General features: G+C 49.0%; 1 protein-coding gene across 2 annotated transcripts in view; it reads right to left on the bottom strand.

Annotated features, from left to right (window-relative positions):
* The window catches only part of CROCC2 (ciliary rootlet coiled-coil, rootletin family member 2), a 146540-nt gene extending 136092 nt beyond the window's left edge, over positions 1 to 10448 (bottom strand). Inside the window, exon 1 of one of the 2 annotated variants that reach the window (XM_045030239.1) lies at positions 9869 to 10448. In XM_045030239.1, the coding sequence (XP_044886174.1) occupies positions 9869 to 9922 (54 nt within the window). In that variant the 5' untranslated portion in view covers positions 9923 to 10448. The remainder of the gene's footprint in view (positions 1 to 9868) is intronic. The other variant, XM_045030237.1, reaches the window with a different exon arrangement.
* Between the last annotated feature and the right edge of the window lie 3922 nt (positions 10449 to 14370).

Genomic DNA, 14370 nt, shown 5'->3' with positions numbered 1-14370 from the left:
CCCGTTTGTTTACCTACAGTGTCCACAGGTTTGGCCGATCGCGGCTCCCACTGGCCGCAGTTCACCGTCCCAGGCCAATGGGGGCAGCGGGAAGCGGCGCGGGCTGAGGAATGTACTGGCCGCTGCTTCCCGCCGCCCCCATTGGCTTGGAGTGGCGAACCGCGGCCAGCGGGAGCCGCGATTGGCTGAACCTACAGACGCAGCAGATAAAGAAACCGGCTCAGCCCGCCAGGGTGCTTACCCTGGCAAGTCGCATGGCAAACATTGCCGATCCCTGGGTTAAATAAACAGGCCATGTTTAGTCTTGAGAAAAGAAGACTAAGGGGGGGAACTGATAACAATCTTCAAGCATATGAAGGGCTGTTACAAAGAGGATTGTGATCAACTGTTCTCTATACCCAATTAAGGCAGGACCAGAAGTAATAGGCATAATCTGCAGCCAGGGAGATTTAGGTTCGATACCAGGAAAAACTTTCTAACTATACAGGTGGTTATGCTCTGGAACATGCTTCCAAGGGAGGTTGTGGAATTCTCATCACTGGAGGTTTTTAAGAAAGCCTGGGCTACACTAGCGGGGGGTTTGAACTAAGATATGCAACTTCAGCTATGCTATTCGCATAGCTGAAGTCGAAGTATCTTAGTTTGACTTACCTGGCTGTCCTCACAGCAGCAAGTCGACCGCTGCGGCTCCCTCATCGACTCTGCTTACTCCTCCTGCTGAGGAGGAGTACGGGCATCGATTTGGGGATCGATTTATCACGTCTAGATAAGACGCGATAAATCAATCCCCGATACATCGAACACTATCCAGCGGGTAGTATAGACGTACCCTTGGTCTGGGTTTACATGATCCTGCCTCAGCGCAGTGGGCTGGATTTGATGACTTCTCAGGGTCCTTTCCAGCCCTACATTTCTATGATTGTATTACAGACTGGAACATACAATGATCACTGGTCCATGGAGCAGCAGAACTATTCTGACCCAGGCCTAGGACTTTGCATAGTGAGTCACAGACCTCAGGCCAGTATAATATTTTTAGCCTTATAATTCATACCATGAGAGCAGGTAGGGGACTGGGAAGGTGATAAGGAAGAGGACAGATGAGTGAGAAGACTCCTTGGGCTGATGTCAACAGAGCACTCTGCTTAGAGCAATGGGTGTGATTATAAAGGACAATCAATTATAGCAGAGTCACCAAAGAGATTTCCCAAACCAGCTGTGTTTGATTCAATGCATATTTCAGACAGAAAGCTCAGTTATTCTGGACACGTTCTGCTGATTTACAGTGCTCCGCATGCAGAAGGAGGGCAAAATACATTGCAGGTAGACAGACACAAGTACCACAAAGTTTGCTCCTTACAAAATACCTCTTCAGAAGTTGTAAATCTCTTCCTTCCATTGCAACAGGCAAGAATTGTATGTTTGTAATGGGAAACTGACAGTAACAATTCCCTAGTTTGTGTTGAGCTCAACAAACAGGTGCCAAGGCCACATTCTACTCTGTTACTCTGGTGTAAAACCAGAGTGACTCTGCTGGAGTCAACTCAGGATTTACACTCAAGTTTCCAAGAGCAGAATCTTGTGCTTTAAAGATACCTCCCTACTGTCTTCCAATGCCTTAAAAACTGTACCAGCAGATGTGACCACAGAGGGAATTTTATAGTTACAGGATATTATAAAACAACCAGTACTGCTCCAGTGACACTCCTGGGCCTGCACGTAGCCCAGGGAGAAGTGAAGGCCTTGTACTAATGCACAAGGCTGAGCTAAAAATGGCTGTCACAGAAGACTTTTCAGGGCTGAAGTGGCAGGAAAAGGAGGCCTCCAATGAGGCCCCCATCAAGCCCCGGAATTGCTAAGTAGACCTCTCTACTAACCCAGCAGCAATGGACAGGGGCATGCTCCTGTGTAGATGAACTATGAGATTGCCCATGCTGCCCATTAGAGTTGCCAGTTTTGGTAGGATGTATTCCTGGAGGTCTTGTCACATGACAATCTTTAATTAAAGATTAATCTTTAATTCCTGGAGACTCCAGGACAATCATGGAGCATTGGCAACCCTAGCTGCCCTGCTCCTGGACACCACCCCAAAGGATCCCCTTCTCTGCACCTTCCTGACAGCACAGTCATAGAATCATAGAATATTAGGGTTGGAAGAGACCTCAGGAGGTCATCTAGTCCAATCCCCTGCTCAAAGCAGGACCAAACCCCAACTAAATCATCCCAGCCAAGGCTTTGTCAAGCTGGGCCTTAAAAACCTCTAAGAATGGAGATTCCACCCCCTCCCTAGGTAACCCATTCCAGTGCTTCACCACCCTCTAGTGAAATAGTGTTTCCTAATATCCAACCTAGACCTCCCCCACTGCAACTTGAGACCATTGCTCCTTGTTCTGTCATCTGCCACCACTGAGAACAGCCTAGCTCCATCCTCTTTGGAACTCCCCATTCAGGTAATTGACGGCTGCTATCAAATCCCCCCTCACTCTTCTCTTCTGCAGACTAAATAACCCCAGTTCCTTCAGCTTCTCCTCGTAAGTCAGTCCCACGACTCTGTGGAGTAAAGTTTGCCCAATGGCATTTGCTGGTATGGCCATTTCTCTCGTTGACACTGAGCTTAGGCCACCAGACTTATCTCACTCATACTGGTTGAACTGAACCATGATCCAAAGGGATCCCCATTTCTCCCTGTGACCCAGCCCTCAGAGCAGTCCTCCTGCCCCATTCAATAGCAACCTGTGACTGAGAAGGGCTCGAGAATTGCTACAAAATGAGAGAAACCCTCCCCAATGCGGAAATGCCAGCTAGTCTAGATTCCAAAGCCAGGAAGGACCATTGTGATAATCTAGTCTGGACCTCTTGTATAACAGAGGCCAGAGACCTGCCCTACAATAATTCCTAGATCAGATCTTTTAGAAAAACATCCAATCTTGAATTAAAACTTGCCAGTGATGGAGAATCCACCATGACCCTTGGTAAGTTGTTCAATGGCGAATTACTGTCACTGTTAAAAATGTACAACTTATTTCCAGTCTGAATTTGTCTAGCTTCCGCTTCCAGCCACTGGATCCTGTTTTACCTTTGTCGGATAGACTGAAGATCACATTATTAAATATTTGTTCCCCATGTAGATACTTATAGGCTGTGATCACCCCTTAATAGTCTCTTTGTTAAGCCAAATAGATAGACCTCAGGAACTCAATCACTACGAGGCAGGTTTTCTAATCCTTTAATCATTCTTGTGGCTCTTCTCTGACCCCTCTCCAATTTATCAACGTCCTTCTTGACTTGTGGACACCAGAACTGGACACAGTGTTCGAGCCGCAGTCACCCCAGTGTCAAATATAGAGGTAAAATAACCTCTGCTCTGGCTTGCAATTCTCCTGTTTATGGAGCCCAGGATCCTATTAGCCCATTTGGCCACAGCTTTGCACTGAGACTCATGGTCAGCTGACTATCCACCCCCCACAAATATAAATCTCTGCTAAAGCAGGGTATGAAACTAGCAACTGCACCCTCTAGAGGCTGAAATGGAAGCAGGCCAAAGGCCCCCATAATAGTTCAAGCACTTCATTCATCTCTCATCACCAGCAGCTGCTTGTTCTAATAGCTAGGGACCCACACAACATGAGGGGAACCAGACTGACTAAGGCCTCAGTTCTGGAAACACTTAAGCACATGCCTAACCTTTTACTCATGGAAATAGCCCCTAGGAGTCATGGAGGCTGCTCAGATGAGTCAAGCTCTGCACATGCTTCAGTGTTTGCAGGATCAGGGCCTGGCTGGCTGTTCGAGGGAAACAGTTAAACTGACTCTGCAATTTCTCTGCCAAAGGCATGTAGCAACCAAACTGTGATATAGAGAGATAAATATGGGATTTCCCCCCTAATCTTCTATAGTTCTGGGGCCCCGAGGCATCGTCTGCAACAACAGCAGGTAAAAAATGTGCAGAGAGCAGTGTGATTTTTAGGCTCATGGTGTCCCTTTAACAACAATCCCATCCCTCCTCAACTCACTCCTAGCTGTTCTGGGGTTTCCCCTTTAACACACACATGCCACATCGTAGCAAGGAAACTGCAAGACACACAAAAACTTGAGTCATTTATAACTTTCAGGCCACCTCTTAGCTCCAGAACTGATGCAAACACTTTGGCACCGGCTGGGTAATGGGTTCCAGCTGGAGCCTGGAGGCTGCTGCAGTACAGTGAATGGGGGGACCCAAGGAGACAGGGACTCCCATTGGTGCCAGGGATATCAACACAGCTGGGGCAACTGGAGAAGGAGCAGCCCTGGGTGCAGTATCTGAATGGTGCTGTTTCTGCCTGACGCTGCCTTTTCCCTTCTGCCAGGGTGAATCACAGAAGGAGAGAGAAGGACAAAAACTAGCAGCTTGAGAATCACAGACTCATAGAATCATAGAATATTAGGGTTGGAAGAGACCTCAGGAGGTCATCTAGTCCAATCCTCTGCTCAAAACAGGACCAACCCCAACTAAATCATCCCAGCCAGGGCTTTGTCAAGCCAGGCCTTAAAAACCTCTAAGGAAGGAGATTCCACCACCTCCCTAGGTAACACAGTCCAGTGCTTCACCACCCTCCTAGTGAAATAGTGTTTCCTAATATCCAACCTAGACTTCCCCCACTGCAACTTGAGACCATTACTCCTTTTTCTGTCATATGCCACTGCTGAGAACAGTCAAGCTCTATCCTCTATGGAACCCCCTGTTCAGGTAGTTGAAGGCTGCTACCAAATCCCCCCCTCACTCTTCTCTTCTCCAGACTAAATAACCCCAGTTCCCTCAGCCTCTCCTTGTAAGTCATGTGCCCCAGCCCCCTAATCAATTTCATTGCCCTCCACTAGACTCTCTCCAATTTGTCCACATCCCTTCTGTAGTGAGGGGACCAAAACTGGACGCAATACTCCAGGTGTGGCCTCACCTGTGCAGAATAGAGGGGAATAATCACTTCCCTCGATCTGCTGGCAATGCTCCTACTAATGCAGCCCAATGTGCCTTTGGCCTTCTTGGCAACAAGGGCACACTGCTAACTCATATCCAGTTTCTCATCCACTGTAATCCCCAGGTCCTTTTCTGCAGAACTGCTGCTTAGCCAGTTGGTCCCCAGCCTGTAGCGGTGCACGGGATTCTTCCTTCCTAAGTGTAGGACTCTGCACTTGTCCTTGTTGAACCTCATCAGATTTCTTTTGGCTCAATCTTCCAATTTGCCTAGGTCACTCTGGACCCTATCCCTACCCTCCAGTGTATCTACCTCTCCCCACAGCTTAGTGTCATCTGCGAACTTGCTGAGGGTGCAATTCATCCCGTCATCCAGATAATTAATAAAGATGTTGAACAAAACCAGCACCAGGACCGACCCCTGCGACACTCCGCTTGATACTGGCTGCCAACTAGACATCGAGCCATTGATCACTACCCGTTGAGCCCGACAATCTAGCCAGCTTTCTATCCACCTTATAGTCCATTCATCCAATTCAGGGATCGGCAACCTTTGGCACACGGCTCGCCAGGGTAAGCACCTGAAAGCCAAGCCATTTGTTTACCTCCCGTGTTCGCAGGTTCAGCCAATCACACCTCACGCTGGCTGCGGTTCGCCACTACAGGTCAATGGGAGTGGCTGGAAGCAGTGGCCAGCACATCCTGCAGCCCGCACCACTTCCCGCAGCCCCCATTGGCCTGGGATGGCAAACCGCAGCCAGTGGGAGCCGTGATCGGCCAAACCTGCGGATGTGGCAGGTAAACAAACCGGCCCACCTGCCAGGGTGCTTACCCTGGCAAGCTGCATGCCAAAGGTTGCCGATCCCTGATCCAATCCATATTTTTTTAACTTGCTGGCAAGAATACCGTGGGAGACGGTATCAAAAGCTTTGCTAAAGTCAAGATATATCACGTCCACTGCTTTCCCCATATCCACAGAGCCAGTTATCTCATCATAGAAGGCAATCAGATTGGTCAGGCATTATTTGCCTTTGGTGAATCCATGTTGACTGTTCCTGATCACCTTCCTCTCCTCCAAGTGCTTCAAAATGGATTCCTTGATTCCATCTTCTTCGCACAGCCAGGAAACGAGGCCCTGATGGTGGATGTGTCCTGTGCTGAGCTGATGCTGCACTTCTTTCAGCCAACAGGGCCAAGGGCAAGTGAGGTCATTTTCAAACTATCATTGCCATTGCGCTTAAACCAGGCTGGAATACAGGGACCCTCACTTACATGAAGGGGGTTTGCTGTGGTAGGGAAAGATGTCAGTGTCCTAAACCAGCAGTGCAGGGTAGCAAATGCTCAGCCCCATCCTGCCAGGAGCTGAACACCTTCTGGGAGACTGATCTCACTGCCAGCTGAGGTTGCTTAGCACTTAGCAGCTTACAGGACTGGACCCTCTGCATCACAAAGCCCCAGTTGTACCTACTTCCTCTCCTAGGTGGTTGTAAAGAGTTAAGTATGACCACAAACTGCCTCAGCCTGCAGGGATGATGCCTCCTCCTCTCAGTTATCCACGACTTCTTTACCTCTAACTTGGCTACTGCAATGGGCTTAGCCTGGCTTTACCCACCAAAGCCCCCCCGAAAGTTGGCTTTGGGCACAATGCAACCCTTCTCCTTTTGAATGAGGCAGGCAGCTTGCCTGATTCCACTCTTTTCGCCTGGCTGCCAAGGAGACTCCCAAATGAAAGTCTAAGGGCTGGCCACCAGTTTCAAGGTCCTAAATGGCTGTGGCCCCTAAAAGACTAGGTGCTGTCCAACCTTTGCTCATCCAGGATGCAGGATTTAAGCATCCAGGGGTCAAGGTGATGGGTTTCAGAAGCAGGGACTTCTCAGTAGTGAGCCCAAGAATTTACTCCCAGCAGGAATTTGTCTTAACTTGAACTTTGGCCACTTTTTGATAGAGTTTCATCTCTTTACCCTGGCTTTCAAATTCAAGCCTCAGCTGACTGGCCAAGTCACTCCCTTTTCTACAGGCCAGATTCACTCCAGGGGGTGAACTGACATCCCAGAATTTACAGCCCCAGAGTCCAAAGAGACCTAAATTCCCCCCACTGTTAAAAAGACCCAGCTGCCTAGAACACAAGGATCATCAGGAGTTTCAGGAACAGGGGGATGTTTTATTTAAAAAGACAATATAAAGATCAGGATTTGAGGGGAATGTTGCCCGTGGTTTAGTCTCTTGCAGGACTCCTGCATGTTGCTTTCGTGATCCTAGGGAGTTTCAGTGCTCTAAAGAGGTCTGACCAGCAGCAGTGTGCGTGGGGCATTGCTGTGCTATTGACAACGGGTGATAGAATCATACCACTGATAACCATGTGAAAACGACAGAGGGACAGAGCTGACACTGAGTGGAGGACAGAGCAATCCATTGGAGCGAGATGAAACTGCCTAACTTCCTACTGTATTTTCCACTGCATGCATCTGATGAAGTGGGCTGTAGCCCATGAAAGCTTATGTGCAAATAAATTTGTTAGTCTCTAAGGTGCCACAAGTACTCCTGTTCTTTTTGCGGATACAGACTAACACGGCTGCTACTCTGAAACCTGCCTAAGGACAGTGACACCTTGTACCGAGGGAGTGTTACATTCTTAGGGGGCAGCACAATCATAGTCCTGCAAATCTATCTGCTAATATCAACCCCTTGCTAGCATGGGTTCCTACTGACTTCAGTAGGACTCTAGGCAGGCACAGCAGCCTGAGCCAGCACACATATTAGCAGTCAGGGCCACAGCCAGCAACACAAGAATAAGATTCTTCTGCATCTCTTAGTGCAGGTAGTGGGGCTTCTATTTCAAAGCCTCGGAGATTGGTTCCAGGATTTCAAAGACATTGCAGCTTGTCCGTTAAAATGCAGAGCGCAGGCTGGCAGTGCTGATGGTCATAAGAGCCTCATACAATTGTTTCATTTTTAACCATATTTATTCAGTTTTAAATCAGTTACTGGGAACAACCTGGCCCTTGACTGATCCGCAAAATTTTGTGATGCATCCCAGTGATCAGCTCTCCCTGGCAGGGGCAGATTAGCAGCATCCAGCCAAAGGTGTGAGCCCCAAGACAAGCAGAGAAATTAGCTCAACATTCGTTCTGTGGCAGAATTTTAGCCCCCCCAGCACATCACTGCCCTGCTCACCCTTAGAGCCTAAACCTCAGCGGGTGCTCCCAACTCCTCTTGAATCCTGTTGCCTCCTGAGCATCTTTTCCTTTCCTCCTCCTGAGATCTTACTGCCCTCTAGTGGCCTTTGGATGTGATGACTGCTCTAAAAAACACCCACCTCCCCAGTTCTGCAGCTTTCAGTTATTTCAACGTAAATCTCGGTGTCCATTATACTGATATTTTATTTCTTAGGCTTTGTCTACACTGGAACCTGAACAACAAAAACACCCCTCCAAACGTCAAAAGTTTTGTCGATGAAAAATGCTGGTATGAACAGCGCTTTGTCAACAGACGCTCTCTCCTGCCGACAAAGCTACCGCCGCTCATTGGGGGGTAGAAGTTTTTTTTGTCAGTGGGAGAGCTCTCTCCTGCCGACAAACAGCGGCTACACTGCACGCCTTTTAGTGGCACAGCTTTAGTTGCACAGCTGTGTCACTAAAAGGTGTGTAGTGTAGACATAGCCTCACTCTGCATGCTATAATCCAAACATTTATGCAGAAAGCATTCAAAGGGCTTGCAAGGGCATGTAAGCAAAGTTTCAGTGCAGCACCAGAGACATGCATGAATTATCAGATAAGCATCTGCATTTATTTAGCTTACACCACATCCATTTTGGCACCTGGGCCACTAGGCACCACCATCCCAGCATCTGCTCTCAAGCCAAACATACTTGATGTAACACCAGGCCCTGTATTTGCAGCCAAAACCATTTAACATGACCCACAACTCACCTGAGCAAGTCAACAGACAGCACTAAACATGACAAGGGTCCGACATGTAGGTCTACTGGCCACAGGCAATGGGCTGCAGGGGAAGACAGGCCTGAGCTCTTAGCTGTCTGAGGAGCTGCTGTGGCTCAGACTCTTCTCCCTACCTGTGCCCATGCAGGTGAATTTTGCCAAGTGTCTGTTGGGAGTGCCCATCTGCCAATCTACAGCAAGTGGGAGGAGGGATATTTCAGATCAGACTGAGCAAGACTCACCAAATCACACAGGAAATTCTCCTTTAATGGCCTCAAAACGAGCACAAAATGAGGTTCTCCCTCTAGGTAAGTGAGAGTTGGTGAGTCTCCATCTCCTCAGCTGGGGAAAGTCAAACCTTCTTTTGGCTCCCTTTCCTGTTGAGGGCCCCAGGGCCCCACACAAGGCATTATGTGGCACCTTAAACCAAAGTTAGGTGGAAGAGATGCCCAAACCATGCAGCAGAGCCACAGCCTTATGTTGTTCCACCCTTCTCCCCCACAGCCCTCTCACTATCAATACTCCTCACTCCAGCCCAGTGTTATTGACATGAAATTCATTTTATTTTCTGCTGTCCTAAATTGGTAAATGTTTGCTGTGTTACTCCTAGAGTGTCCTCACAGCCTGTCTCTTTTGGCAAAGGAGTGCTATGCTCTCAATAACAGCTCAGCTGAGAGCAACAGCTGGGATTGGGGGTGGGGGGAAGAGATTGATTTAACTTTTCACCCCATCTCCTGATCTTTGCAGTACTTTGGGATATGAAGTTGATTTAACTCTCCCACCCCAGCCCAGTCTTTGCAGTTGGGGAGAGAAGTGGGGAATAGAAAGATTTAACTCTTTTTTCCCCCTGCCTAGCTCTGATCTTTGTAGGGGGGAGGGGCGGGGGAATGTCTTGCTTTAACCCCTTCCTCCTCCCCACACTGGTCTCTGCAATGGGGGGGGGGGTGTCAGAGTAGAGGTCGGGGAGCCACACACTGACCTGGATCGCAGCCTCCAGCCTCAGTCCTGGCTTCTTGTCAGCCCACTCACTCATCGCTCAAAGTCGGAGTCTAACTCAAACGCATGCTGGGCTTTCTAACCTCTGTACAGCAACTCCTAATGCAACACAGAGGGCATGGCTCGGAGTGGCCGATGGGAGCGGCGGGGTCTCAGGCCTGTGGAAATGGGGAGAAGGACGGTCTCGAGGAGATGATGGATCTCAGACCTGGGGGAGGTGGTAGAGAGGTCTCAGGCCCAGAGGACGGGGGTCCTGGGTGGATGGAGGATGTCACAGATCTGGGGTCCTGGGGGCCACAGGCCTGAGAACAGGGGTCCCGGGGGAAGGCGGGTGTCCCAGGCCCGGAGGATCGGGCTCCGGGAGGGAGGGAAGGGAGGCTCAAGCCAGGCGCCCCCGCTGGTCGCTACTCGGGATCCGCGGTTGTATCTCCCTGGAGCGGAGCGGAAGCGGCAGGCCCCGACCGTGGTTGCTGTGGAAACCGGGACGCCGAAGGCCCGGAGTTGCCATGGAAATAGAACGCGGGCCCGGGGTTGCCGTAGGGACCAAAGGACGCGGCGCGGCGCGGCCCGGGCTGTCTCCTGGAGACTCGGGGACCGGGCCAAGCGGGGGCAGGGGAGAGGAAGTAGATCAGGGATCGGCAACGTTTGGCACGTGGCTGGCCAGGGTAAGCACCCTGGCAGGCGGGGGCCGGGGCAGGTTTGTTTATCTGCCACGTCTGCAGGTTAGGCCAATCGCAGCTCCCACTGGCGGCCAGCACTTCCCACAGCCCCCATTGGCCTGTAGCGGCGAACCGCGGCCAGTGGGAGCAGCGATCCGCCAAACTTGCAGACACGCCGGCAGGTAAACAAATGGGCCGGCCCGCCAGGGTGCTTACCTTGGCGAGCCGCGTGCCAAAGGTTGCCGATCCCTGCCCTACACAGCAATTAAACAGCCCCTTAGCCCAAGCCCCTCAAGGCCAAACTGGCCCCGCCCCAGCCTTGGATGTCTAATTACCATGTAGAAAAACCCTAAATATAGGCCAGAGATGCTCCTTTATCACATTCACTCTCCACATATTTGTCAGAAATCCAAGAGGATCCCTATAAACCTGAGTAGGTGGGATCCTAACTTCTGTTCCTCTGCGAGTGAGAGAATAACTGGCTTGGATCAGACAAAGGCTCTGCTTGGTAGCCTTGCCTCTCAGCAGCACACAAGTGCCAACTGCTATAGATGCCTCCTCTTCAGTCAACTCTTTGACCAGTCAGCATATTTCCAGCTCATCTGCCCTCTCAGCCTTTATTATACCTGCTGTATCTGAACCTCTTCAGTCAGTCTGGGTGCATAATAAATGTGAGATAATCATGGTATCTGGGATGTCTCTAATGTGGAGGTTTTCATTCCTCCTAGCCCACAGATATTCAAGGGCTGGCTCTGTTGTTATGGACCCTCCTTCCACATGAGCAATGTCCACTGGAGTTTCCAAAGAGGTGAATACATTTCTTTCCCATACACAAGTCTCACCCTTTCCTCTCCATTTTGTCTTAAATAATCTGCAAATGGATGTAAAATTCTTATACAAAATATACATAGTAAAATCTGTTACTATAATTTGTCTTTAAAGATACTACACCCTGTATCCACATGCACATTAATTAGACTAGACAAACCTAAAATTGAGCTAACGCAAAGTTGTGTCTTCTCATGAGAAGAAAGTAGCTATCTTCAGCAGCTCTGCAGGAGCCATAACTACATTCCTACACCCACACTGATCAGACTTGCATAGGAACACACCTTTTCCTTTAGATCAGACTACACCCCACTGCAATGAAACCCAATGGAGTTGTTTATCTGCCAAGGACCAGCCTTGTCTATGTGGTTTTAGGGACTGGAATCAGGTCCCAACAATACTACAATTTCTGACTAAGGTAGAGTTAGTATTTACAAGATAAGATAAGGCTTGTCATGAAAATAAAGGGGATTCTTTACTGAGATAGATAGTTTTATCTGGATCTCCAGCACTCTGTCTCAGAGGATATCCCTGGATCCTGGCCTGAAATGAGCACTCATAAGGGAATGATCAGTATTCAGGACATTATTCACTCTTAGAAAAAGAATTTAAAAAAGTTGTCCTTTAAAGAACACACTCGAAAGTCAGGCCATTCACTATTACATTTCCAACCCCATCTTTAAGGCTACCACATCCTTCCTCTCCTGCCACTTACAAACCTCACTATTCACAACACAGAACTTCAATCTGTGTTGAAGCAGAGGAGTTGGCCATGCTACACATACTCCAGGAAGGCTTAGTGGCCTCACTTTGGATTCAAATAGATTTAAGACAAATTGTCAGAGCAGTACTGTGGACAGTATTTGGCCAGACCAGTACTCCAAGCTGAATTCTGTGTAACCCAATGGGCAGTGTATGTTACACATTCCCCTAGTGTGCTGGATTCACAAAAGATGTGATTCTGTGACAGTCCCCAGCTACAGGGTACACCTGCACTGCAACTGGGGGACATGGCTGCCTTTTGGAGACAGAGCAACAGCAGTGAAGCTGTGGCAGCATGGGGTAGCCCCACCCCCCTAAGATTCTGGGTACATACTTGAGTGGCTTCCACTGGTGTAATGTAACCTGAGCTAGCTTTGATCTGCCTACACATACTCCAATCACATTTCCTGACAGGGGCTCGCTCTTTAGCTCAAGCCGTAGAGACTCTTTCTTTCAGTTTTGGGAATCCCCAGTTCAGTCCCTAAGATGATGGCCTTCCCAATACACTTTCATCTGTAACAGGGTTGCACTGTCTGTGAAGAAAAAGTAGGCACCTGCTGATATTTCTTTGTTCCCCTCTTTCACTTTTCTTGTTCTCTTCCTTTATCTGGTTCTGTTGCTCTCTTGGGGCCTGATCCAGTTCCCACTGAAGTCAATGAAAATTTTGCCATTAAATTCAATGGAAGCAAGAGGCCCTTGATAACCTCAGTTATACTATGGCTGAGAGTTGGGACCTGATCCCAGCCTTAAAAACATGTCCAGAATCAGTGACACTGCTAAATCAAGCATGTTCTTTTGAACTCTAAAAAGCTTCCCAACCCTTTCCCCAGACTGAATATTTGCTTATTGGTGGTGCATGGGGTTGTGGGGGGAGGGGTATCTGCCATTCCTTGGTGAGTTAATGGATTGCTAACTAATGGAAGAGCTGACTCAGCTGGATTGTTTGCTCTGGAGGGGCAGGGGAGCAGGATGTGAGGAAAGCTGGGGTGTTATTCCAGAGTAGTTAGTGGACAAAGGTGCTTCTATTTCCTGGAATAGTAACTCTGAAGCAGTAGCTGAAGTCTGCATCTGGGATGGAAGGAATGCCATGGGGCTGCATGCCTGGCTCTGCTTATCTATGCCCCAAGGTGAAAGTGAGGGACCATGACACAGAACAGAGGAAGCCTTTATTGACTTGCACTCTGTGTTTAATGTCCCCTATTTACTCTGCTAAAAGAGAATGTGGGGGCAGGGAAGAAGGGGTAAGAACCCTGGAGCCACATAGAATATGGAATTCAGACATACAATACATAGCAAAGAGTGGCTGGGGCCCCATTCAGATCCCACTAAAGGCAATGGGATTTTTGCCAATGGTTTCAGCGGTAATGGGACTGGGCCCTGTGGACATAGTTTGCTGTTGCTCTGCTCCTTGTATGGTCTTTCCCACCAGAGCTGAGTGAGTGTAAAATGCTCAGATCTGGCACCATTCCACATCCACATTGCACTGATGGAAATGATTACACAAAGGAATCAGGCCTTCATTCTCATTTGGTGCCTTTGAATTGGTAACCCTTTGGAGGAGGTCTCTTCCAGGGCTTGTCCACACAGAGTTACACCTGTTTAACTAAAGGTGTGACTTTACATAGTTGAATGAAGAGAAGAATGAGGGGAGATTTGATAGCTGCTTTCAACTACCAGATAGGGGGTTCCAAAGAGGATGGATCTAGACTCTTCTCAGTGGCACCAGATGACAGAAGAAGGAGTAATGGTCTCAAGTTGCAGTGGGGGAGGTTTAGGTTGGATATTAGGAAAAACTTTTTCACTAGGAGGATGGTGAAGCACTGGAATGGGTTACCTAGGGAGGTGGTGGAATCTCCTTCCTTAGAGGTTTTTAAGGTCAGGCTTGACAAAGCCCTGGCTGGGATGATTTAGTTGGTGTTGGTCCTGCTTTGAGGAGGGGGTTGGACTAGATGACCTCCTGAGGTCCCTTCCAACCCTGAAATTCTATGATTCTATGAATGGGTGCAAAGGCTGGGTGGATCCTCTTTTTGAGTTTAAATTAGGCTTATTTCAGTTTAGCTGATGTTGATATAGAGCAGGGATTGGCAACCTTTGGCACGCAGCCCGCCAGTGCTGGCCGCCGCTTCCCGCTGCCCCCATTGGTCTGGGACGGGGAACCGCGGCCAGTGGGAGCCATGATCAGTCAAACCTGCAGACACAGCAGGTAAACAAATGGGCCCAGCCCACCAGGGTGCTT

This window comes from Mauremys mutica, chromosome 9 (assembly GCF_020497125.1).
Source record: "Mauremys mutica isolate MM-2020 ecotype Southern chromosome 9, ASM2049712v1, whole genome shotgun sequence".
Taxonomy (NCBI): Eukaryota; Metazoa; Chordata; order Testudines; family Geoemydidae; genus Mauremys; species Mauremys mutica.
The sequence above is the reverse complement of the archived record's forward strand: the minus strand, read 5'-3'. Positions and strand labels throughout refer to the sequence as shown.